Source organism: Heterocephalus glaber, unplaced genomic scaffold (genome assembly GCF_053883595.1).
Source record: "Heterocephalus glaber isolate CG9 unplaced genomic scaffold, H.glaber_assembly_v1.0 deba00000594, whole genome shotgun sequence".
In the NCBI taxonomy this organism is placed as follows: Eukaryota; Metazoa; Chordata; class Mammalia; order Rodentia; family Bathyergidae; genus Heterocephalus; species Heterocephalus glaber.
Genome location: NW_028258151.1, coordinates 13835650 through 13858391, shown reverse-complemented (window position 1 = coordinate 13858391; position 22742 = coordinate 13835650). Strand labels below are relative to the sequence as shown.

Sequence of the window (22742 nt, the reverse complement as noted above, 5' to 3'; positions counted from 1 at the left end):
GGACATGGGGCCATCACATAAGTTACTCCAACTCCCAGGTCTTAAGGTCCTGTGTAACCCACCCAACAGGCACTTCCGAGACTACAGGACAGCACTCACAAGTCCTGCCTCATGGGCTACGTGCCACCCCACACCACTCAGCACATGGACCCAGAGGTGGAGACATTAGTGTGGCTACTCTTGTTACAACTGGTAAAAGGGGGCCAGACAGGTCAGACTATCCCTCAAAGTAACTCTGCAACAGTACCCACTTCTGCCAGAGCAGGACTGTGGCAGTGCAGGACCTGGGAACCCCCCTTCTCCCCATTCCCAGATCCTGGAGACAATCCCCCAGGGCCACTGCAGCCAGCTCCAGGTCTGTCAGGACTTGGCTCCTGGTTGTCACTTCTCCATCTAGTAGCAAACACTATCCTTCAGGAGGTTGAGGCCCTCGTCAACCTGGTCCATTCCTCAGGGTTTTTTCCCTCCACTCACCTTTAGAGCTGTCCCGTGCCGTAATGCTCTGGTCCACAGCAAATCTTCCTTCATCTTAATGTAATCAAGACCCCACGGCAGATATTCCTGAAGCCAACACAGGTTTACAGGTTCCTCTAAACCACTTATGCACAGACAGAATCTAGAAATCTCAATGGACTTCACAGCAACCAACATCATCCTGTCGAGGGCACACTCATGTAGCCTGCACTGCCAGCTCTCAAACCTGGCTCCTAGCACTGTGGAGATGAGGGTGCTGCCTCTGTTGGGAAGGGACTTTGGTCAGGCAACTGCTGTCTTACCCATCTCCTGAACAGCAAGTTATTTAAAATGGGGACCCCTCCTACCTTAGTTCAAATCTTGGCTCTGCCACTCACTACCAAGACTTTCCCCTCTTAGCTTTACAGTGAGAGCACCTATACCCATGGGACAGGCAAGTTAGCATTCCAGAGCCTAGTACAGAACACACCAATCATGTGAGCCACTACTGTTCTGAGACAAAGCCTCACTATGTAGCTGAGGCTGACGTCAGACTCATGATCCTCCTGCTTCAGCCTCTCAAGGAGAGCTGGGACAACAGGTGTTTGCCACCACACCCAACGAGTCTTTTTTAAGAGTCAAAGAATATTATGAAATAAACCCAAGCGAACAGAAGAAACTCATCTATTCAATTCCCACATGGGCACTGGAGTTTATATTTAGCTGCAGACATCAAATGTCACAATGCCTGGCTTGGGACTTGTTTCAGGATGCAAAGCAGAGGCCCCTCAGAAGAACATCTATGACCTCTACCCTTAACTTCTGGGAAATATCCACAAACACATACACTGGGTCTGTATCCCATCTCTGGCTGCTCACCTCACATCCTAAGACTTACTTCACAAGGGGTGTGAGGCCACCATAGCCACTGCCTCTCTGCCTTCAGTGTAAGCCTAAAGTACCCATGGTACCCCAGCTGCTGAACAAAGTGTCTTTTATTTATGTTGTACAAATACAACCAATCCAAAAAGAGATCACCTTTTCCCTTTGATTCCAATGAGTGGTTGAAGAAAAAAATATGTGTATCTCAAGAAATTTATCTTCCAAATTTTCTCTTGGGGAGGAGGGTGTTAAAAAGAACCATACACATGTCATATATGCACTTTTTTTTTTTCAAGTTTTTTGAGACAGGGTCTCACTGTGTAGTTCAGGTTGGCCTTGAACTCACTATGAAACCCAGGCTGGCCTCAAACTTGCAGCAATGCTACCTCAGCCTCTGGAGTCCTGGGATTACAGGCACATGCCACCATACCTAGCCAGTCATAGACACACTTGACACCAACAAAAAAACTTGAAATAGGAAGAATACAACTAGGAAACAAAATCTTAAATTTTTTTCTTAACATGCCCCAAACAAAAAACAACAAAAAAGTCTGGTATAAAAAGTCTTTTCCCAGAGGAGGTGGAGGAAGATTGATGTTTGACACATTAGTAGGCTCAAGAGCCACAAGAGTGGCCGGCTGGTCTCAATCAGCACTCCTCCTACCAAGCTGTGACCTCCTGAGAAGCTCTTCAGGGAAGGTAGCCTGCAAAGGCTGGGGGAACAAGGCATGCCACCCAGTAGCCCATCTATCAATGGGCTTGGTGCTAGGTGTCCAACGACTGTAAAAAGAAAACACACACTGAACTCATGTTACATAGGATTTACACAGGGTTCCTTTTGGTCCCCTTGAGTGGGAGGTATCAGAAATCCATGATCTAAGACAATAAATATTTATCATTCTTGTGTTGAGACAGGGATTAGAGGAAAAGCTCTTCTAAACATTCGTCTTGTTGTTTCATGATTCTTGGAAGGAGTCTACCAATCTCCTCCCAGCAACTCCAACTCTCATCAAGGGTAAAAACCCTGGCGCCAACAGGTGAGGCAAAGTTAAAACTTATTCCAGTGTAAAGCTGTAAGGCTCTCTCCAAGAAGTGCCCAAGCCCACTGCTGGTAGACTCAAGAGCAACGCAGGGTGCTCAGTGGGGGTCAGACTGGATAAGAGAGGCTCCTGCACAGGCAGGAATCTAGGTGAAAAACAAGGACGACTCTGGAGAGCTCTGCCAGGACAAACTGCCTGAGTTGGGCCAGAGGGTGAGGGTGAGCAGGCTCTGAGGTTGGGTCACGGACAGACCCCATGACAGCAACTGCACAAAGGCTAGAATCTTAACAGTCCCTGAAGCAGAGCTCAGGGATGTCCAAGGGGAAGTGTTAGGTACTTTCACCTAGATAAGGATTTAGTTTTTCGTCCTTGAAAGAGGAACAAGGCCTAGAGATCAGGATGAGAATAAGTTCTGAGCCCACACCCTCTTTACTCTCTGAAAGGAGAAAGCCCATCTCCTCCCCCTGCTCCAGCCTGCTGCCACAGGGTGATACCAGAGAGAGAACAGCAGCTGTTTGGGCCACTAACAGGCATTCTTGCTCAAGCCTGAGCTGTGGCCCAAATGGGCCAGGACAGTGGCACCAGTGCCTCATTGAGGCTGCAAAGGGCAAGGCTAGGGAGTGCAGGCAGAGAAGCCTGCTGCTGGCTGGGGGTTCTCTAAAGAGGGTGGTAGGAGGGTCACCTCACCTTCAGAGAACTATCAGCACCAAAAAAGTGAGAGAAAATGGCATAACTGTACCAGGAACAATGGGTCCTCCAGAGGAAGAGGGCTTCCCTGATGTTACTCCCCCCCCTGAGACTAAGAACAGAGGTATCTGGAGTGAAACCAAGAGGCTGGGGAGAAAGAGTGGTGGGGTCAACAGAGAGGAAAAGACAGGACCTCTGGCTTTCTTCTGGAGTGAAAAGCTCAAGTCACTGCCATGAGATCCAGAGGTTAAGCTGAGAATGCAGCAAAGTCCAAATGCCCAGAGAAGCAGTCATCCCCACTATAAGTCCCTTAGCACACCTGTTCCTGGTCCTCTCTCACTGATAGCAGTGGAGACAGCCCTTCCCCCCAGAGTTGGCTAGTCCCCTGAGATGACTCCACTCTATGGATCCATAAAAACACAGCTAGAAAGACCTTCTCTGTATCCTGGCATCAAAGGCCTACATGGTCTCCATGACAGTACTCCATCCATGAGAGTGAGTTTCTTCAAAGCCTTGCTCTATGCCCAGATCTTAAGAGTCTAATCCTCTTTGGGAACCAAGAGAGCACAGATCACAACTCCAGGACTTTGACAAAAGTGGATATAAACATTCCATTTGTCCAAGGCGGAGGTGGGGGAGCCTGTTGGGAATCCAGCTGCAGAGAATTTGAGGAACTTTCACTTGAGGGCCCAAGGGCCAAGTGAGGAGACAGTTCCTGTGAGGATGAGCTTCATGGTGCAGCCTCCATCAACTCTTCTTGTAGCACCCTCTTCTCTGTACTCATTCCTGATATGCTGCTCTTCCAGGAAAGAGAAGGGGTGGTGTAGACCACTCCTCCCCAGGATTCTGAGCTCTCAGGATGCCACCTGGCACATGCAAGGCTAAGAAGACCATAGCTCTGAGAGCACCTGGCAGGTAATGTGAAACCAGAGTAGAGGACAGGCCTTAGGAGAGAGTTCTGACTTGCAAATGGCTTTAAGAGTTCAGTGGCAGCAGCCACCACAGTGCCCGCCCGCATGGGAGTGCTGGCTGTCTCCAAACTTGGTCTTCCGGCTCAGGATCTCGTAGGAGCAGTCCTCCCCACAGCAACCAGACATGCTGGGGGAAGAGTCATCAATTTCAAATCTGCAAGGCAGGCAGGAGAAAAGGGTTGGTCACAGGCAGCTGAATGCTTTCCTGATGGTCTGAAAACTTTTCCAATAGCTATACTGATGGGATGAAGGCAAGGGAACCAAGTTAGAGGACACTGCCATACCATCTCACCAATCCCAAATCCCCATGGAACACTGGACTGTGAGCTCAGGTACCAAGATGAGTGAGGGTCAGGACCAGGAAAGGGCAGCACCTCCTACCACCCGGAAAAACCACACCAGAGATCAGCTCCTTACTGTAGCGCTTCTCGGAAGAACTGATAGGCACCATGATTGTGCTTAAATACTGTTAACATCACCTTCTTCATCTGGGTGCTGGAAGAAACCAGAGTGAGCATCTTTTAGAAAGAGAAACAGAATGAGGCTATGTGTCCTTTCCCTCGTATCTCTGCCACTACCTCTCATTCACCTCAAGTGGTGTCCCCAAGTCCCTCCTCCAGCCTGCAGAGGTCTTAGGCACCAAACTGCTCAGTGCTTCCCACCATCATAGGCTATAGCCTATGTCTGAATGCATGTGCATCAGGGATCTTCTCCACCTCCTCTCTGCAGCCCCTTCACTTAGGCACAGTGGATTCCTCAGAGGCAACTCCCTGTGACTGAGCACTGCATGCACAAGGCCTGAAGCTGCCCTTACCTGTTGGCCATGAGCTGCAGGATCTGTATGAGGAACTTCCCCAGGCCTTTCCGCCGCACTTTGCTTTCCAACTGCACTTCATAACTGGGTAAGAAAGTAGAAGAGTGAGAGCGCAGGGTGAGGCACAGAGAGGCTTCAAAGCCCAGCAGAGTAGACTGCAGCCTCTGGCGGCCCAAAGACCCAGACAGCCACAGTGGGCTATCATCTGTTTTCCCTCCCCTTCAGCTCATCCCAAGCCAAGGCTCCTACCAGTAGAGGACTTCATCCCCGCACTCCACATCAAACCGGAAGTGAGAAAAGGCAACAGGGACACAACTGTTTTCCCAAGCGATAAGGTACCAAGCTCGATCATCTGTCATTTCCTCTCGTTTCTCTCGGTCTTTCCAGCCCCACTCACTTTGCTCATACCTGGGGAATTCAAGGGCAGTCAGAACAGGGAAACCTCAAAGGGCTGAAAAGCCAGCTGGTGAACCAGGCTCCCTCTGCTCTTTTTCCCCTTTGGACAAGCCATGCTTACATGCTTTGCATATTCATTTTGGTCAGGTCAAAGGCCCAATCCACAGTGGCTGGCTCCAATCCAGATACTCGCTTACATTCAATGGAGACATTCAACCTAAGAAGAGGACAGGGAGGCAAAAGAAGCAGGTGGTGTGCCCAGGATTTAGCTCAGTGGCGCTGTGCCTGCCTGGCAAATGAAAGGTCCTGAGTTTAATCCCCGGTACCCCACCCCCACCCCGGGCCTGAAAAAGAAAACAAAACCTGCTAGGTGACCTCAGGCTTTTTAAGACTACAGCCCAGGAAAAAAAAAAAAAAGACTACAGCTCAGGGATGGGGGTATAGGTCAGTGGTAGAGTATTCAGCATGCACAAAGTCCTGGGTTCAATCCCCAGTACTACCAAAAAAAATGCAAAAAATAAATAAATACAAACCTGGGCATGATGGTACACAATTATAATCCCAGCAATTGGGAGGCTAAGGCAGGAGGATCACTAGTTCAAGGTCACCCTGAACTACATATCAAGACTCTGTCTCAAAAAAAAATCCAAAGGTGAGGGATTTAGCTCAATGGTTCCAGCGCCTGCCTCACAAGTGCAAGGTCGCAAGTTTGATCCCCGGTATAAAACAAAACAAAACAAAACCCAAAAACCAAAACAAAACAAAAAAGAGAAAAGAAAAAAGAAAGCAAGCCAAAAACAAACAAGCAAACAAAAAAATATCCACATATCAATCTCCCCAGAAGTTCCACCTTCCTCTTCCTCTCAGGACTCAATGGGTACTCTAAGCTCATTAAAAAAGGTGGAACAGGGAATAACCCTCCATTGTTTTCCTGAACAAATGTCATAGATATTTAGGCATCTGTTTCCAAAGGGAAGTTAAGTGAGATACAGTTAAACTCACAGGCCAATTTGTGAAATGATTCTCTAAGTAGTACCACATTCAGAAAGGAGTGAAGTCAGCAAATGCTGAGCCTTTGATGAGCTCCCATATCTTTTAGTGGCCTTTGATGTCACCCTTATAGGATATTTCCAGTGGAATCTGCTGTCACCTCTGCTGACTGGCACACCATTCAATTTCATTCTTATAAATGGAAAATTTCCTGCCCCGGAAGAACCTGTCTTTACAAGCACCAAGCACCTGGCAAGCAGAACTGTCCAAATACAGGACTGTATCTATCTCAGCTATAAAAGGTCCAAAGGCTGATCTATAGGTACAATTTCTCCACTCATTTATGTTCTTTAAGTATGTAAAAGTAGAATCACAGCCTCAAGAATCAAGAAAAAGGCGTAGAAGGAGCCCAGCTGACTGGTAAGGGCTGCTTCTGAGCTTTCCCATGTATCTGGGAGTCAGAAGGAATGTAACTCATGGAAATACTAAGAGAGATCACAGGAGGGGATCTCTAAGCCATGTGAAAGAACTTTCCAGAAGTTGAATGACAAATCTACGACAGTAACTGTAGCATGTATGATCACAGACAGAAAGACGTAAGTGAATGTGATATAAAATTCAGACTCATACCAAAAATAATTAATTAAATAAAATTCAGACTCAGTTATTAAACACAAATGAAGCACTATGTTTTATACTTCACATATCTGTATTTTTCTATCTTACTCATTAAAATATTCACATCAGCTGCTACTTTCTGTACTGGATATATTCTCTTTCTTCCTTAAAACTGCAAATCTGGGCCAGGGATTTAGCTCAGTGGCACCGTGCCTTCCTTGCGAGCTCAAGGTTCTGAGTTCCATCCCCGGTACCAAAAAAAAAAAAAAATTGAAAAGTTAAAACTGCAAATCTGGAACTGGGGATTTAGCTCAGTGGCGTTGTGCCAGCCTTGCCAAGTGCAAGGTCCTGAGCTCAATCCCTGTACAAAAAAAACACAACAAACCTGCAAATCTGTGCCAGGCATGGTGTGCACATCTGTAATCCTAGCACTCTAGGAAGCTAAAGCAAAAAGATCCCAAAACCCAATATCAAAATAAAAATTAATTTAAAAAAAGATCTGAGCTGGGCATAGTGGCCTATCTCTGTAATCCCAGAACTTGGGAGGCTGAAGTAGGAGGATTGTTGCAAGTTCAAGGCGAGCCTAGGATAGAAAGTGAGTTCAAGACCAGTCTGAACTACAGAGCAAAACCCTATCTCAAAAAACTCAAAAAAAGGGAACTGATCTGGGATGTAGCTCTGTGCAAAGGACCTGGTTTTAATCCCTAGTACCAAAAACAAAAGAAAACAAAACCCTCAATTACAAGTCTGGCATTAACCCCTCCACCCCAGCTCAGTACTGGGGATTAAACCCAAGACCTTCATACTGAGCTACATCCCCAGATTAATCAATCGACTGACCTATTGATCTATCTTTCTTTTCTTTTATTTCTTGAGACAGAGTCTTACTATGTAGTCCAGGCTGGCCTTGAACTAACTATATAGCCCAGGCTGGCCTTCAACATGTAGCAATCCTCCTGCATCAGCCTCCCCAAGTGCTGGGACTACAGGTGTGCACCACCACAGCTGGTCTCATCATCATACCTTATGGATGAGAAAATTACACTTAGCCAGGCACAGTGGTGCAAGTGCAGGAACACTGAAAGTTCAAGGCCAGCTTGGACATCTCAGTGAGTCTCTGTCTCAAAATAAAAAAGGGCTGGGTAGTATATCACTTCACTAGCATGTACACAGCCCTGGGTTCAATCCTCAGTACTAAGTTTGGTGTGGTGGTGCACACCTGTAATCCTGGCACTCAGGAGGCTGAAGTAGGAGGACTGCTGCCAGTTCAAGGCCAGCCTGGGATATATAGGGAGTTTGAGGCCAACGTGGACTATACAGTGAGACCCCACCTCAAAACAAACAAACAAGGCCAGGAATTTAGCTCAGTGGTTCCGGAGCCTGCCTCGAAACCACAAGGTCCCAAGTTATATCCCTGGTACCAAAATAAACAAACAAACAAAAATAAAACAGAACAAAATATCCCCAGCACCACACACAAAAATGAAAAGAAAATGAGGTTTAAGGAATGTGAATAATTTATCCAAGTAGAGTTAATATGAGGCCCAACAGCAATTCAATTTATAATCCAGAGAAGCCATAAGCCCTGTATTTCTCCAAGCTAAAATGTTACATCACAGAAACTCCATTCAGGTAACACAGAATATGCTTCATACTTTATAAACCAACAGAACAAAAAAGGAGAGAGGTTTTTTTTTTTTGGTACGGGATCAAACTCAGGACCTTGCGCTTTTAGCAGGCGCCAGAACCACTGAGGTTAATCCCCAGCCCGAGAATTTTAATCCAGATGCTATGGTAAACTGGATCAGTAATTGTCAAAGCTATTATTTATGTCTAGCTTTCAATATGCTCCAGGAACATGAGCTCAACGTGGTGATGCACACCTGAAGGCTGGGATTATAGATGTGCATCACCTGCCAGAGATTCTGCTTTTTTCATAATAAAGTAGGAGAAAATTTGGGTTTGAGGAAGTCCACTCTTGAAAAGTAAGTTTCTGGGGACACTGAAGGGGACAAGCGTTAAGAATGCTTAATACAGCACTCGGGAGTCTAGGGTAGGAGGATCACAAGGTCAAGGCTGGCCTGGACTACGTATAGAGACCCTGTTTCAAAACACTGAGAAAAAAAATAAAGAACTTTCAATATGACTCACCCATTCCTGTCATATTTCTTGAATACTGGGAAAGCCTCCAGAGGGTCTCCAAGCTGGGGAAAGAAAAAGAAGAGTAATACAGACAGGTGAGCAGAAGTTTTGGCTCTGCCCAAGAGCCCTGATGTCTAGGAACAGGACGCTGTAAGGACTCACGACAAGAGGCCCCAGAAACAGCCCTCACAGGGCCCACCATCTGCCTCAGCTCTGAAATCACAGACGTGGGAGGCTTTAGAGGAGGTCCAAGAGAGTTAAGTTTAGCTTCATTTGATGGGGTGAGAACAGATTTTACCAGTCTATGGGCACAATACCTGCTCACAATGCAGCTAACCCAAAGAGGCTACATGGTCCCTTTGAGCATTTCTGGGAAGAAGCCTTCAACTAGTTTCACCTGCTCAAAACCTCAACAGAAAATCATATCCCTGAGCTGCGTCTTTATAGATGAGGAGCATTTACTATGAGTGAACTAAAAGAATAATGAAAAGTGAGATAAGGAATGAGGGCAGGAAGGATGGCTAGAATTTCTCAGGTTCAGTTTGAAAGCCAAGGCCCCAGGCTGCTCCCAGTTCACCTATCTGGTGTCAATTCACAGCTACTCCATCCTTGACTACAATCCTTGAGACCAGGCCATGATATCCCTTCATTTCCAGCACTGCTTTCAGTATTTCATGGGCAATCTATAAATGTCTGAAGGAATGAAAGAAAACTATTCACGTTTTGTGAGAGGTTTCCTCCCCAAAATGAAAACCCTTAACAAAAATGTCTCCGTGCTCTCTATTATCAGTAAGAGAAACAGCTACTTGTGCTGGAATCCACATTACCCTAAACACCTAGGTGAATAGCTGGCACCTCCTCCCAACTTATCCTCAGCTGTAAGCAGCAAGAGGCCTGGGTAGGCAGTGTCGCAATTCTGCCACAGGGTGGAGCCAAAAGAAATCAAATTAAAAACCAAGTTGAGATTGCAAGAAGCAGAGACTGGAAAGCAGAGTCACCCTGTTGGCAGCATCCACTTTGGCACAGACGGCGTCCATGGCTGCACGTTCTTCCAAACGCTTCTGCTTCTTCTCCTTTGCTTTGCTTGACTTTCTCTGCAATAGGGAAAAATAACACTGGCTGGAAGGGCTCTGGTCTACCAAAGTCTTGACTTTCCCTTTGAGGAACTGAGGAGGCCCAGCATCCAAAGGCCTGACCCATCCAGGCTGCCACACATACAGTGTGTGAACTATGCAGGGACACTGTTTCCTGTGTTATGAGCCTTCCTGAGTCTCACTAGATTTCTCAGCTTTCTTTCAGGAAGAATACTAATCCTGGGGCTGGGGATTTAGCTCAGTGGTGCCACACCAGCCTTGCAAGTGCCAAGGTCCTGAGTTTGATGCCTGGTACCAAAAGAAAAAAAATAAATTAATCCTGCTGACCCCAGGTCACCAGGAGGACCCAGGTGGAGATCTGACAATGCCCACAGGAGACCTGGTCTCCAGCAGTGACGAATATTTACTCATTTTCCCCTTCATAAAGAGGAAACATCCAATTTCAAACTCATCTAGGGCAGTTTTCAGGGAGATGATGATGGCATCTGAGATAGCCACTAACAGTTGTTCCTAAGTCTTTTGTGTAGCTTCTAGCTACAAGAGATAAAAAGATCTGGTCAAGGGCAACCCTGTGGGATCTGAGTCCCATTTCCAAACAAGAACCAGGGTGCTCTGGCTTAAGGGTACAGAGCCATTTCCCCAGAAGTCCTGTTTAGCCAAGGGTAACAAATGGCAGGCACACCATGCCCTTAGCAACAAAAGCAGAGGAAAGGGCCCCAAGGGGTTCACCTTAGTCCACAGGCAACGCTGCCACATGGTCAACAAGACCAAGCTCCAGGCACACAAGCAGCAGGGGTGGGCCAAAAGGAGACTTCCTGCACTGAGGGGCAAAACAGCAAGTCGCCCACAACTGCACCTAGATCACATGCTGTTTTGAGGCTAATGTGAGGTTCTCTCAAGCCTAAACAGATCCTCTTACCCTCTGGTAAAAAGCTAGGTAACAGGGGTTCTGAGTTCGATCCCCAGTACCAAAAAAAAGCTAGGTAACAGTGAAAGAGCCAGGCCCTGGAATCTGACTGACCTCATCCAAACCCTTTCTGCTCTCCACTCTCTGCAGGTCCCAGGACAGAACAGCCTTCTCTTAGCCTCCTTCCCTGACTGCAAGCAAGGGTCCTAATCCCTCTAGAGTGGTATTAACCCTGAGAGGCTCATACAACAGGTGCTCAATAAATGACAGTTCTCATTCTAACTCCCAAGGAGGAACAGGCAGGCAAAGGTGCTGGCCTACCTAGCCCAAGCCTCCCAAGGTCCTGTTTTTGCCAATAGTAAGGCCTCCTGTGATTCCCCTGCCCTCTTCTCCAGGGGCTCATTGGAGAGAAGTCTAACAACTCCCAATTACAGTTTTGCTTTGCCCTGACACTGGCCCCAGGAAAGAGTATGCAGAGCAATTAACATTCACATGAGTTGAAAACCCAGCTGCTGGGAAAGTTTCTCAGGAAAAATTCTACTGTCAATTTCTTTTTTTCCTTTCTTTCTTTTTTTTTTTTGTACTGGAGTTTGAACCCTGGGCCTTCCCACTGAGCTACATCCTCAGTTCTTTTAAATTATGAGACAGGGTTTCACTAAGTTTCTAAATTTGCCCAGGCTAAGCTCAAACTTAGGATTCTCCTGCCTCAGTCTCCCAGAGTACTGGGATTAGACAGGTGTGTGCACCACCATGCCAGCCTGCCCTTGATTTTCTAAGGAACGACACTTTAATTCTTACTTCACACTTGATCTTAGCCAAAAGGCCAAGAAGCAGTTTTTGTTTTTGTTTTTGTTTTTTTTGGTACCGGGGATCAAACTCAGGTCCTTGCGCTTGCAGGGCAGGCGGTGGAACCACTGAGCTAAATCCCCAGCCAAGAAGCATTTTTAATTCTTATTTCAAATAACTAGGAGGCAAAACAGAGTTCAGATACCAGAACTCACAGGGACTGCTCTTACAGGCACAAACTCTATGAGGAACAGCTAATAACTATCTTTTGGCTGCGTGACATGCTTACTAGAGGAAGGGACAAAAAGAAGAGAATAGATGGTCTTTACAAGGCAGCACTCTGGGGAAAGAATCACCCTCTCTCTACGACCATTAGGATTTTTGGGTTTTTTTGGTACCGGGGATTGAATTTGGGACCTTGCACTTGTGAGGCAGGCGGAACCACTGAGCTAAATCCCTGGCCCACCATTAGGTTTTATAGCATCCATTTTTCCTCTGGGAATTCAGGTCAACACTGAGACATTCACAGCTTGTAAAGTACTTTCACAAACGTGTTCAATTCTCAGGGTAGAAACCATTACCTCTCTTTCACACATTAGGAAACTGAGGCTCAAAGGGATGATATGACCCGCGCAGAGTTCCCAAGACAGTAATTGGCTGCAGGAAGACTCTACCTTAGGGGCTGGATCACAAATCCAGTGTTTGTTCCACAGCCCTGCTGTCTCCCAGTGGGAGAATCCACATGTAGTGGGGCAATTTTTTTCACTCTGTCTTTCAGCAAAGACCTTCTCACATCCTGCCAAAATAAGGTCAAGGGCCTCAGAAGCTCTTACACAACCTCTTAGCAACTCACTTCTCAGTGCCCATCTACCTACTAATGGCTTGCCAACACAGTGCCACTCACCCCAGCCCCTACCTTTTGCACTGAGGCAGAGGTAGGGAAAAAGGAAACCCTGCAGAGAAAGTCTCCAGGGCTGGATGATGAGGCAGAAAGAGCAAGGACTTTGGCATCAACCAGACCCCTCCTGCCGCTCTAGCATGACTTGTGAAAGCAACCTGAACTCCAGGAAGATGGGAACAGAAATGCTGAGCTCATGCAAGAGCTGTGCTCTAAGGACAGGTCAGAAGCCTGCAAACCTTCACAGTAGATGCCAGCTCCCTTCATCCAACCCACCTGCCTGCTCTCTTGTAACACAATATGGAACAGAAGGATCAAAGGCACTAGAAGACAAGCGAGACTCCCAAGACCCAGAAAGCACAAGTTCCCTTCATAGCATCTCATTTCCAAGCACAAGAAGTAATTCCTAAACACAAGCAGCAGGAGGGCTAGCCTGGGCCTCCTGGAGATTTATGGGCTCATTCAAGCAGGGGAATTCAAGCCAGGTAATCCTCAGACTGAGGCTTGGGGCTGCTATGGCCTGAGATTGAGATAATGAAAGCACCCCTTAAGCACTTCGCTGCCTGCACAGCATAGGGGGTTGGAGGAAAGCTACAGCAGGCTGGGCCAGACAGGCAGGGGATCTCCCTCAAACTTAGCAAGCACTAGGAAGAGTGGTTTCCTACTGTTCCAATTAGCTTTGCCCCTGACTTATGGAGGTAAGGCTGTCCTGCAGGAACACAGGAAAGCTCTCCTAATTAAAATGGGAAATAAGCACAGTGAACAGCAAAGCTCACTGTGGTTAAGTGTCTTTCCCAAGGGAGCTTTATATAATGAAAAGAGCACAGGCTTTTGAGTCAAGAGGCCTGAATTTGATTCTCAGCTCTTTCATTTAATAGCTGTGTGACTTTAGGCAAGTTACTTAAAATCTTTTTGGCAAGTTGCTCAATTTCTCTGAACCCCAGGTTCTTCATTCACAAAATGGAGCTAGCTCAGTGGGAAAACACCTGCCTAGCATGCATAAAGTTCAACCCCAGTACTACAAAAACAAACCCCACAGAAACCCAAGGCTTATCATACCTATACCAATAGTTAAGAGATGTTTTAAGGACAAAAAGGTACAATGTACTCCATATAAAAACAACTTTTTGTTTTTTGAGGCAGAGTCTCACTATGTAGTCCAGGCTGGTTTACAACCAATGGCGACCCTCTCCTCACCTCCTGAGTGCTGGGATTACAGGTGTGCATCACTACATCTGGCACAATTTTTGTTTATGAGGATTCATTAGAGCCAATGCTTTCAAAAAGATGATCTTCACAACTCAGCCAGGTACATACACTCACTTCTTTTACTGAAAAATCTGAGGCACAGAAAGGCTGAGTAACTTTCAGGGTCACAAAGTCAGTGAGCAGAGTTCTCAAAAGTCATCACACACCCTTCCCCACTCTGGACTCTGCAGTCTACAAAAAGGAAGCTATATCTGCTTTATTTGCTCATTCATACAGTAGGTACCCTGCATACAGTGCTCAGGAAACAGTAGGTGCTCTGTTCCTATCTAATGAATGAATCATCCAAATTTCAAACCTAAGTTTGAACCGTAAAGTCCATGTTCTCTCCACTAAATCTCTCATAGTCCTTCTAAAAACTTGCTGTTAAGTGCTGTTTCTACAAACAGCTATGAAATTCCTCCCCTTACTATTCCTGTCAAAATTGTAACTCCAGGGCCGGGGATTTAGCTCAGTGGTTTCGCCACCTGCTGTGCAAGCGCAAAGACCCGAGTTCGATCCCCGGTACCAAAAAAAAAAAATTGTAACTCCACACACAGTTTGACTGGTAGGGGTCACAAAGAAAACTGAAAAAACACCTGAATGGTGGAAGGAAATACCTTCTACATAAAGAATTTGACATCTCTTAGATTTCCAGTGTTAATGCCTCCATTCAAGGTGGTACTAGGATCCGAAAAGAACTTGTTTTTGGTGAAGGATACGAAGATTGAACTTTTAACTCCTCAAAGACAACACATATATGGCAACCGGGTGAAAGAACTTTGAAGTGAAAGAAGGTGATGCATCTGATGCCACCTTCTCAGCCTGAGATCAGGAGAAGGGCCCTCTGCCTGAGAGTGACCACTCCAAATGACTTCCTGCCATTGAGGAGGGGGAGTCATAGTTCCCACTGATGAGCAACAAGGGTACTGAAAGAGTTCTACCTCTGATTCAGCAAAGATAATTCAAGATGCTCTGTTGCTGTTTTATGCCGGAAGAGACTTTGTAGGGGCTGTTCGGAGAAACACATCTATAAAATGAGTAATAACACTGGGACCAAGGGAAGCAAGGTTCCAAGTTATCTCTGGGGCCCACTATTACAACTCAACCAATGAAGTGTTGATCCAGAATGGCACGTTATGCTTCTTTTTGGGGGCTCAGTCTGCAGTGACTAACTCTGAGTAGATGTTTAAACAGCTGAGGACTGGGACCTTTCACAGAAACCTACATTAAAAACGACTAGGGGGGGCCAGGGATTTAGCTCAGTGTGTCCGGTGCCTGCCTCGAAAGCACAAGGACCTGAGTTTTATCCCCGGTACCAAAAAAAAACCAACAAAAAACGACTAGGGGGCCGGAGATTTAGCTCAGTGGTTTTGCTGCCTGCTGCGCAAGCATAAAGACCCGAGTTCCATCCCTGGTATCAGAAAAAAAAAAAAAATAAACGACTAGGGCTGGGGATTTAGCTCAGTGGTGCCACCTGCCTAGAAAGCACAAGGTCCTGAGTTTGATTCCCGGTACCAGAAAAAAAAAAAAAAGGTTAATGTGGGCCAGGGATTTAGCTCAATGGCACCACACCTGCCTCACAATTGCAAGGTCCTGAGTTTGATCCCCAGTACCAAAAAAACCCGACTAATACTTTAAGACTTGATTTCTCCATATAAAGTACAAAAGCTCCAAAATTCCTGGTTGAAACATGTCAAATGTTTGGTTTTTGGGGGGGTTTTTTTGGTACTAGGGATCGAACTCAGGTCCTTGAGCTTGCACAGCAGGCAGCAAAACCACTGAGCTAAAATCCCTGGCCCTTGGGGTTTTTTTTTAGGGGGGGATGGTACTGCTGATTATGCCCAGGTCCTCCCATACGCTAAGCACATCTACTACTGAGCTACACCTCCAGGCCCTGAATGTTTGTCTGTCTTACCTAAAGTTTTTTTGTTTTAACATAGATTAGACAACTATTTTTGTCTAACAAGTGTATTTGTTCAGCCAATATACATTTGAAGTAAAAAAAAAAATCTAGGTTTGTAACAGTAGGGACAAGCCCAGAGTTTAAAATAGCGCAAATCAGAGCCAGGGATTTAGCTCAGTGGTGCTTTGTTGGCCTCACAAGTGAAAGGTCCTGAGTTTGATCCCCGGAACCAAAAAAAAAAAAAAAAAAAGCACAGATCAATTTTACATCACTAAAGTGAAGGCTAAGAATACAGAAAAAATAACAGTCACAACTCAGGAAGCACCTAATTGACTATTTACATCTATTATCTCGTTTAATATTCACTACTACTCTAAGGGGGAGGTATCATCATCCCCATTACATAGGTGAGGAAATTCAAGTCCAGAAAGGCCACATTACTGGCACAGTATCAGGATGCTATCAAGTGAAGACAGAGCTAGCACTAAGGTATCTCTGGCTCAAAGTCAGGACTCCCTAACAGTGGTGGAAATCCCACGTTAATACAAACAGGTAGAGCAGGGCCAGTTATCTTTCTAGGAGAGTGATTGGTACTTCTCAAGTTGGAATTTAGTACAGTGAATGACCAGAGACATGAAATTGCTTCTGTCCAACCCTATACCTGCACATTATCAATTAAAGGCACTAAAATATTAGCACCTCCTTGCTGCCAGCACTGGAACAGGTGGTCAATATCCACCGAAGCTGGGGCCATCACCAGTGCCCACCCCCATCCTCCCTTCTCACCTGCACAGCTTCCCCCTTGCAAAGCCACCTGCAGTGCTAAAACTAACAACCTTCTAACAAGAACCACTTCATGGCAACCAGGGGGCTGAGCAGACAGGCCTCTGGGGGAAGACTGGGTTTTATGTATCAGGAGAAAGAACCTGGCAGAGTGGTTTCAAGGTTGTAGGGGAACCGGTCACCCGAGTAAAGCAGGGCAACAGCCTGGGATTCCGGACAGCGAAGCGGGGTCTGGCGCCCCATTCACACTCTGCCTGTGTGACCTTGGGCGGTCGCCCTCTTTAAAACGGGCCTCAGTTCTCTTCAAACCAGGTTGGCCTGGATGCGGGATACCGCGGGGTCAGGACAGGTGGATGATGGGTGACCTGTAGGAGCAGGGGGTAACCTCAAAGACTGCGGGGCCTGGGGTTGGGGACCAGTGGAGAGTTTGCGAGGCGGGAACTCGGCAGCTAGACGTGGGGGAGGGGCCCGGAGGAGGGGCCCCGGAGGAGGGCCTCCCTGGGTATAAATGAGCTAGGGCGAACGTGGGGACTCCTGGAAAGGGGGAGTCGGGTCATGTGGGGGCTAGGGGTCACGTGAGGCCAGAGGAGGGTCGGGGTCACGTGAGGGGGGCTCGAGGAACAATAGGGGAGAAGGGGGCGAGGATAACGAAGCGCGCCCCTGAGGCTCCCGTGTCCTCCCTCCGCCTCACTCACCCCCATGGCGCCGGCGGCGACCCTCGGCTTCTTCTTCACACACTTGCCAGCAAGGAGGCGGCAACGGCTGCAGCACGAACGGCGGCGACACCAAAGCGGCAGGGCCCACACTGCGCATGCGTCTCGCGGCTCCCTGCGCGCCTCAGCGGGCACTGCGCAGGCGCACAATGGGGTTGAGGGGCAAGTGGGGAAACGGCGCGCAGGTGCAGCGCCAGCCAGGCAGCAGAGGGTCTCCGACGAAAAAGAGGCGGGAGGCGAGGCGGAGCGTCGCGCTAGGAATGACGCATTCGCCCAAGCCCGGCCCCAAGGGCGACTGTGTCTGTAGCTATGGTAACGGGTCCAGAGGCGCACCTCAACTACGAGCAGTGCGACTCTGGGCAGCCGGTGTGAGTGTGGCCTCCACGTTCACTGACAAGTCATGTCCCCTCTGAAATACCGGCTTCTCAGCTCTCTTGAACACAGAGGAAGTCTTTGAAAGCGCTTCCACCTTCTAGAATTTGACTTTTGGAACTCCTTTTCTAACCGGAATCCTGTTACTCATTCATCCGCCTTCTATCCATTCATTCTCCTTCCATTCATTTGCTTGCTCACCCAACGTTTACTGTGCTGAGCCCGGGAACACGGAGAGGGACCAGAAGCCATCGCAGTACAAAACTGCTGTTAAAAGAGAGACTTAAGGCGTCCTGGGTGGGATTCATTTCACTCTATCCCAGTAGCCCCAGGGAGTGTAACCCCCACACACCCTGCCTGGGAATCATCCGGGGAGTGTCTGCTCCTGGGAAGCCCCCAGGACTACCCCAGAATCTCCAAGGGAGGGAAGCCAGTGCCTTCACTTTCAGAGTACTTCTCAGCCAGGGACATACAAGTAAAAATTAGAGAGCTACTAATTTCAAGACTTGAGCTTCATAGATTTTGTCAGATTTTTATCATTGTCCTATTTTAAGTCCTCAGCCTAGTGGTGTCACCGGCTTGGTACTCTGCCAGATAATAAGCTAAATCGGTAATAAACATAGTATGTTAAATGGTAGAAGTTCTATGAAGGAAAATAAAGCAGGGGAGGAAGACAGGGAAGGTGAGTGTTTATAGTTGTAACTAAGATGCTCAGGGAAAGAACGGGAAATGATATTTGAGCCAAGTGGTATTTAAAGGGGCTGAGGGAGCACGATATCTTCAGGATATCTGGGGAGAGGGCATTCCAGGCAAGGGCACAGCAAGCACAATTCTACCCTCAGGGGAGCACGATTGGATGTTTTTAGTTTCTTTTCACTTATTTGTTTTTTTTTTAAACAGGGTCTCTCTCTGTAGTCCAGGCTGGCCTTGAACTCACTGTGTGGTCCAGACTGGCCTCAAACTCGTGGCGATCCTCCTGTCTCAGCCTCCTGAGCGCTGGGATTACAGGTGTACACCACCATGCTCACCTGTTTGCATGTTTAAGGAACTGTAAGAAGCACAGTTGTGAATCTTGTGTGGTGGCACACTCCTGTAATTTCAGCACTCTGGGAGGCTGAGGGAGGAGGATTGCAAATTCTATCCCAGCCTAGGAAACTTAATGACTTTCTGTCTCAAAACAAGATGATTTTTTTTTTTACTTAAATTCTTTTATTGGTACATTTTAGGTATACAACACATTTACATTTCTCATTGGGAACTTGTACTTTTGCCTGATGCATCTTGGTTCTTATTTTTTCCCCATTCCTAGCCCTCCCCAAGTCGATTTTTTTTTTAAAGGCTGAGAATGTAGCTCATTGCCAAGATCCTGGATTCAATCCCCAGGAAAGAGAAAGACGAAGAGGAGAGGAGGGAGGAAAAGAGTCTGGGCCGGGCTGGGTCAGCAGGAAATGGAAGGAGGTCTCATTAGACTGGCAAGGAGAGGCTCATTTACAGCTTTAGGTTTTGAAAGACTTTGGGACCTTAGGCCGGGGATTTAGCTCAGTGGTTCCGCTGCTTGCCTCACAAGCACAAGGACCCTAGTTTGATCCCTGGTACCAAAAAAAAAGACTTTGGGACCTACAGTGAATGAGTACACTGTAGGAAGGTTTGGGTGGAGGAGAGGCACAGCTGGCTTATCCATCCAAAGGACTGCTGGCTGCTGGTGTGAGATGACTGTGGGGCAAGGCCGCAGACGGCAGTGGAGTCCAGGCAAGAGACAAGGCTCCTGTGGCTGATGGCAGTGAAGGAGCAGAAGGTCTCAGGACTCAATGCATTTCAAAGATAGAGTCAATAGGACTTGCTGCCAGGTACTGGAGGTGAACCTATGGCACATGGGCTGAAAGCTCTAAAAGTTTCGACGTTAGTGTAAGGTGTAAGGGAAAGAGAATACTCATGATGCCTTTAAGGCTCTTAGTTTGAGCTGCTGGAAAAATGGAGTGGCTTGGACTAAGATTCAGATGATTTTGGAAAGAACAGTTTCAGGGTGGTGGGGTGGGGCAGAGAGGATTAGGAATTGTTTTTTGCTGTGTCAGGTTTGAGATGCCTTTTTGTTTTGTTTTTGAGACAAGGTCTTACTATGTAACCAAGGCCAAACCTGAACTCACCATGTAGCTGGCCTCAAACTTGGGTCCTCCTGCCTCACCCTCCCATGTGCTGGATTAACAAACTCCTAGCTCAAGATGTCCTTTTTTTTTTTTTTTTTTGGTAACAGGGATTGAACTTGGGACCTTGCATTTTGAGGCAGGCAGCAGAACCACAGAGCTAAATCCTCCACCCTTTATTTTTTTATTTTTGAGACAAGGTCTCCTTACGTAGTTCAGGCTGGGTTTGAACTCACTGTGTAACCCAAACTGGCCTCAAACTTACTGCTATCCTGTGACTCAGCCTCCAGAGTAATGGGATTACAGGTGTGCACCACACCCAGCAATGGACAGTATTTAAAATTATGAGATTAAGCAAAGCATGATGGCACATACCTATAATCCCAGCACTGGGGAGGCTGAGTTCAAGTCCAACTTCAGCTACATAGTGAGTTCAAGTTCTGCTCAAACTGCGTAGCCAGATGTTGTCTCAAATAAAACAAATAAAAAAGTCAAGAGCTGGGTGTAGTGGGGCATGCCTGTAATCCCAGGATTTAGGAGGCTGAAGCAGGAGGATCACCTTGAGTTGAAGGCCAGCCTGGGCTATATAATGAGCTCAAGGCCAGCCTGAACTACATAGGAAGACCTTGTCTCAAAACAAACAAACAAAAAGAAGTCACGGGGAGCCCAGGGATTTAGCTCAGTGGTTTCACTGCCTGCTGCACAAGCACAAGGACCAGAGTTTGATCCCAGGTACCAAAAAAAAAAAAGTCATGGGGGTCAGGGATTTAGCTCAGTGGCGCCACTGCCTGCCTCACAAGTGCAAGGTCCTGAGTTCGATCCCCAGTACTGCAAAAAAAAAAAAAGTCATGAACCTGGATTGAGCCTGAGAAAGGAATGTAGGTGGATGCAAATGAATGAATGAATCCTCAGCCTGTTCAGAGGTCAGAAATCTGTTATGGTTGCTAACACTCTGGGCACCAGGAGAGGGAGCTAAGGGCAGGAAGAGGGTGCCCTGGGTGAGGAGAGGTGATATCTGAGCCTGCCCTTGAAGGGGAGAAGGAGGCATGAGATTTCAAGAACAGAACAATATTTACAGATCAGGGAACTGGAAGGAACAGGGTAAGGGGGCAAGTGAGCCCCCTGAAGTCCCCGCCTAGTCTGGCCTGTCTTGTCTCCTTCCCTGCGGGGATCCTCACAGTTAGCTGTTTCAGTGCAGGTGACAGCCACCCAGCTACCCTGTGCCCTGTCCCTCCTGCCACTCCTCACTCTTGTTTGACCTTCCCCCAGGCTGCTGGGATTTTCCTGTGGTGCTGGGCAGGCCCTGCACCACTGAGCTACATCCTGGCTTTGCTAAAACTGCTGGAGACCAGACAAAGCCTCTGGCTGAGCCCGGAAGTCCCTTGGGGAGATGGCAGTGTGCACCTTCTCCCTGCCAGCCTGCAAAGGATCAGTGCCCGATCCCTGCCCCCAAAGCAACATCTTTCTCCCTGGGAGCTGCTGATAGTGTGGCTCTTCTCTTGCCCAGGGCTTCCTTGGTCTTGGAGGGTGCTGGGTAGAGCCTGTCTTGGAATCAGACCAGCTGGAGATCAGCTGGAGACCAGTTTAAACCCCTTTTCTGCTACTCATTGGCTTTACAATTTTAGGCAAGGTGTTCAATTCCTGTCTGTCTGTCTCTCTCTGTCTCTTTCTCTTGCTTTTTTTTGTTTGCGACAGGGTCTTGCCATGCAGCTCAGGCTGGCCCTGAATACATGATCCTCCTGCCTTACCCTCCCTCATACTGGAATTACAGGCATGTGCCTGTACCTGGTTTAGTGTTCAACATCTCTGGGGATCCATTTCCTTATTTATAAAGTGAGACCACCAAAAGCAATCTGTAGCCAAGTGTGGTGGCACACACTCGGGAGGCTGAGGCAGGAAGATCACTGAGAGTTCAAGGCCAGACTGGGCTACATAGTGAGTTCACAGCCAGCCTGAACCACATAGCATGATCCTGTCTCAAATAACCAAAAAGAAAAAAAGAAAGAAAGAAAGAAAAAGGCTGGGGACATAGCTTAGTGCAAGGCCCTGGATTTAATTCCCAGTACTGCCAAAAAAATTGAGATGTGTTATGTACATGTACCAATTCCGTGTATGGCTGGTGTCTAGATGTTCACCCAAAGCCTCATTCAGTCATAGGTGAGACTTTTCAGAGATGGCTGGATCTAGAGCATAGAATGCTGGGAGTAAGAGTGTGTGATTATTGGGCCAGGGATTTAGCTTAGTGGTTCCACAGCCTGCCTCGTAAGCACAAGGTCCCAAGTTTGATCCCCGGTACCAAAAATAAATTAATAAAATGAGTGTGTGATTACTAAATTAGTCCACTGATTGGTTTGACATAGTCCTAGGGAAGGCCCACCCTGGGTGTGAGTGCTACCTACCCTAAGAACATGTAGCCTGGATAGAATATAAGGGACAGAAAAAGGGCTGCTGCCCTCGCTTGCTGCTTGGCTACTTCCCTGGTTGGTGCTTCCTGTTACCCTGCCATGGACTGTTTCTCCTCTACCATGCCACCCTGCCTTGGAGCCAGCCAACTATAAACTGAAACTTCTACAAACTGAGCTACGATAAAGCTTTCCTCCATTTATGTACTTATTTATTTATTTTTGGTACCGGGGATCGAACTTGGGACCTTGCGCTTATGAGGCAGGCAGCAGAACCACTGAGCTAAATCCCCAGCCTTCCTCCTTTTATTTATTTATTTTTTATTTTTTTGGTACTGGGGATCAAACTCAGGACCTTGTGCTTGTGAGGCAGGTGTGGTGCCACTGAGCTAAATCCCAAGCCCCAAACCTTTCCTCTTAACTTTGGGTGTTGAGTATTTTGTCTCAGCAATGAGAAAAGTAACTAAGACACCTACAATGAATATAATCATTATGTACTGCA

At 47.2% G+C, this 22742-nt stretch overlaps 1 protein-coding gene across 1 annotated transcript; it reads right to left on the bottom strand.

Moving 5' to 3' along the window:
• Nucleotides 1-1604: 1604 nt before the first annotated feature.
• On the bottom strand, nucleotides 1605-17530 carry Naa40 (N-alpha-acetyltransferase 40, NatD catalytic subunit). The gene is made up of 8 exons (XM_004852555.4): nucleotides 17308-17530; nucleotides 9992-10087; nucleotides 9003-9055; nucleotides 5365-5460; nucleotides 5097-5255; nucleotides 4848-4931; nucleotides 4451-4528; nucleotides 1605-4187 (listed from the first exon to the last, which is right to left on the bottom strand). Exons 1-8 carry the CDS (start codon nucleotides 17311-17313, stop codon nucleotides 4046-4048), a joined length of 714 nt encoding a protein of 237 aa, XP_004852612.1. The 5' UTR covers nucleotides 17314-17530; the 3' UTR covers nucleotides 1605-4045.
• Between the last annotated feature and the right edge of the window lie 5212 nt (nucleotides 17531-22742).

Bases quoted from the DNA above. Each gene is read 5' to 3' on its own strand.
- Naa40 (XM_004852555.4), bottom strand. The intron at 5,461-9,002 runs GTGAGTCATATT...TCCTCTTCTTAG, and splicing joins AAGAAATATGACAGGAATGG to GTTGAATGTCTCCATTGAAT. The intron at 4,529-4,847 runs GTAAGGGCAGCT...GGTTTCTTCCAG, and splicing joins CTGCAGCTCATGGCCAACAG to CACCCAGATGAAGAAGGTGA.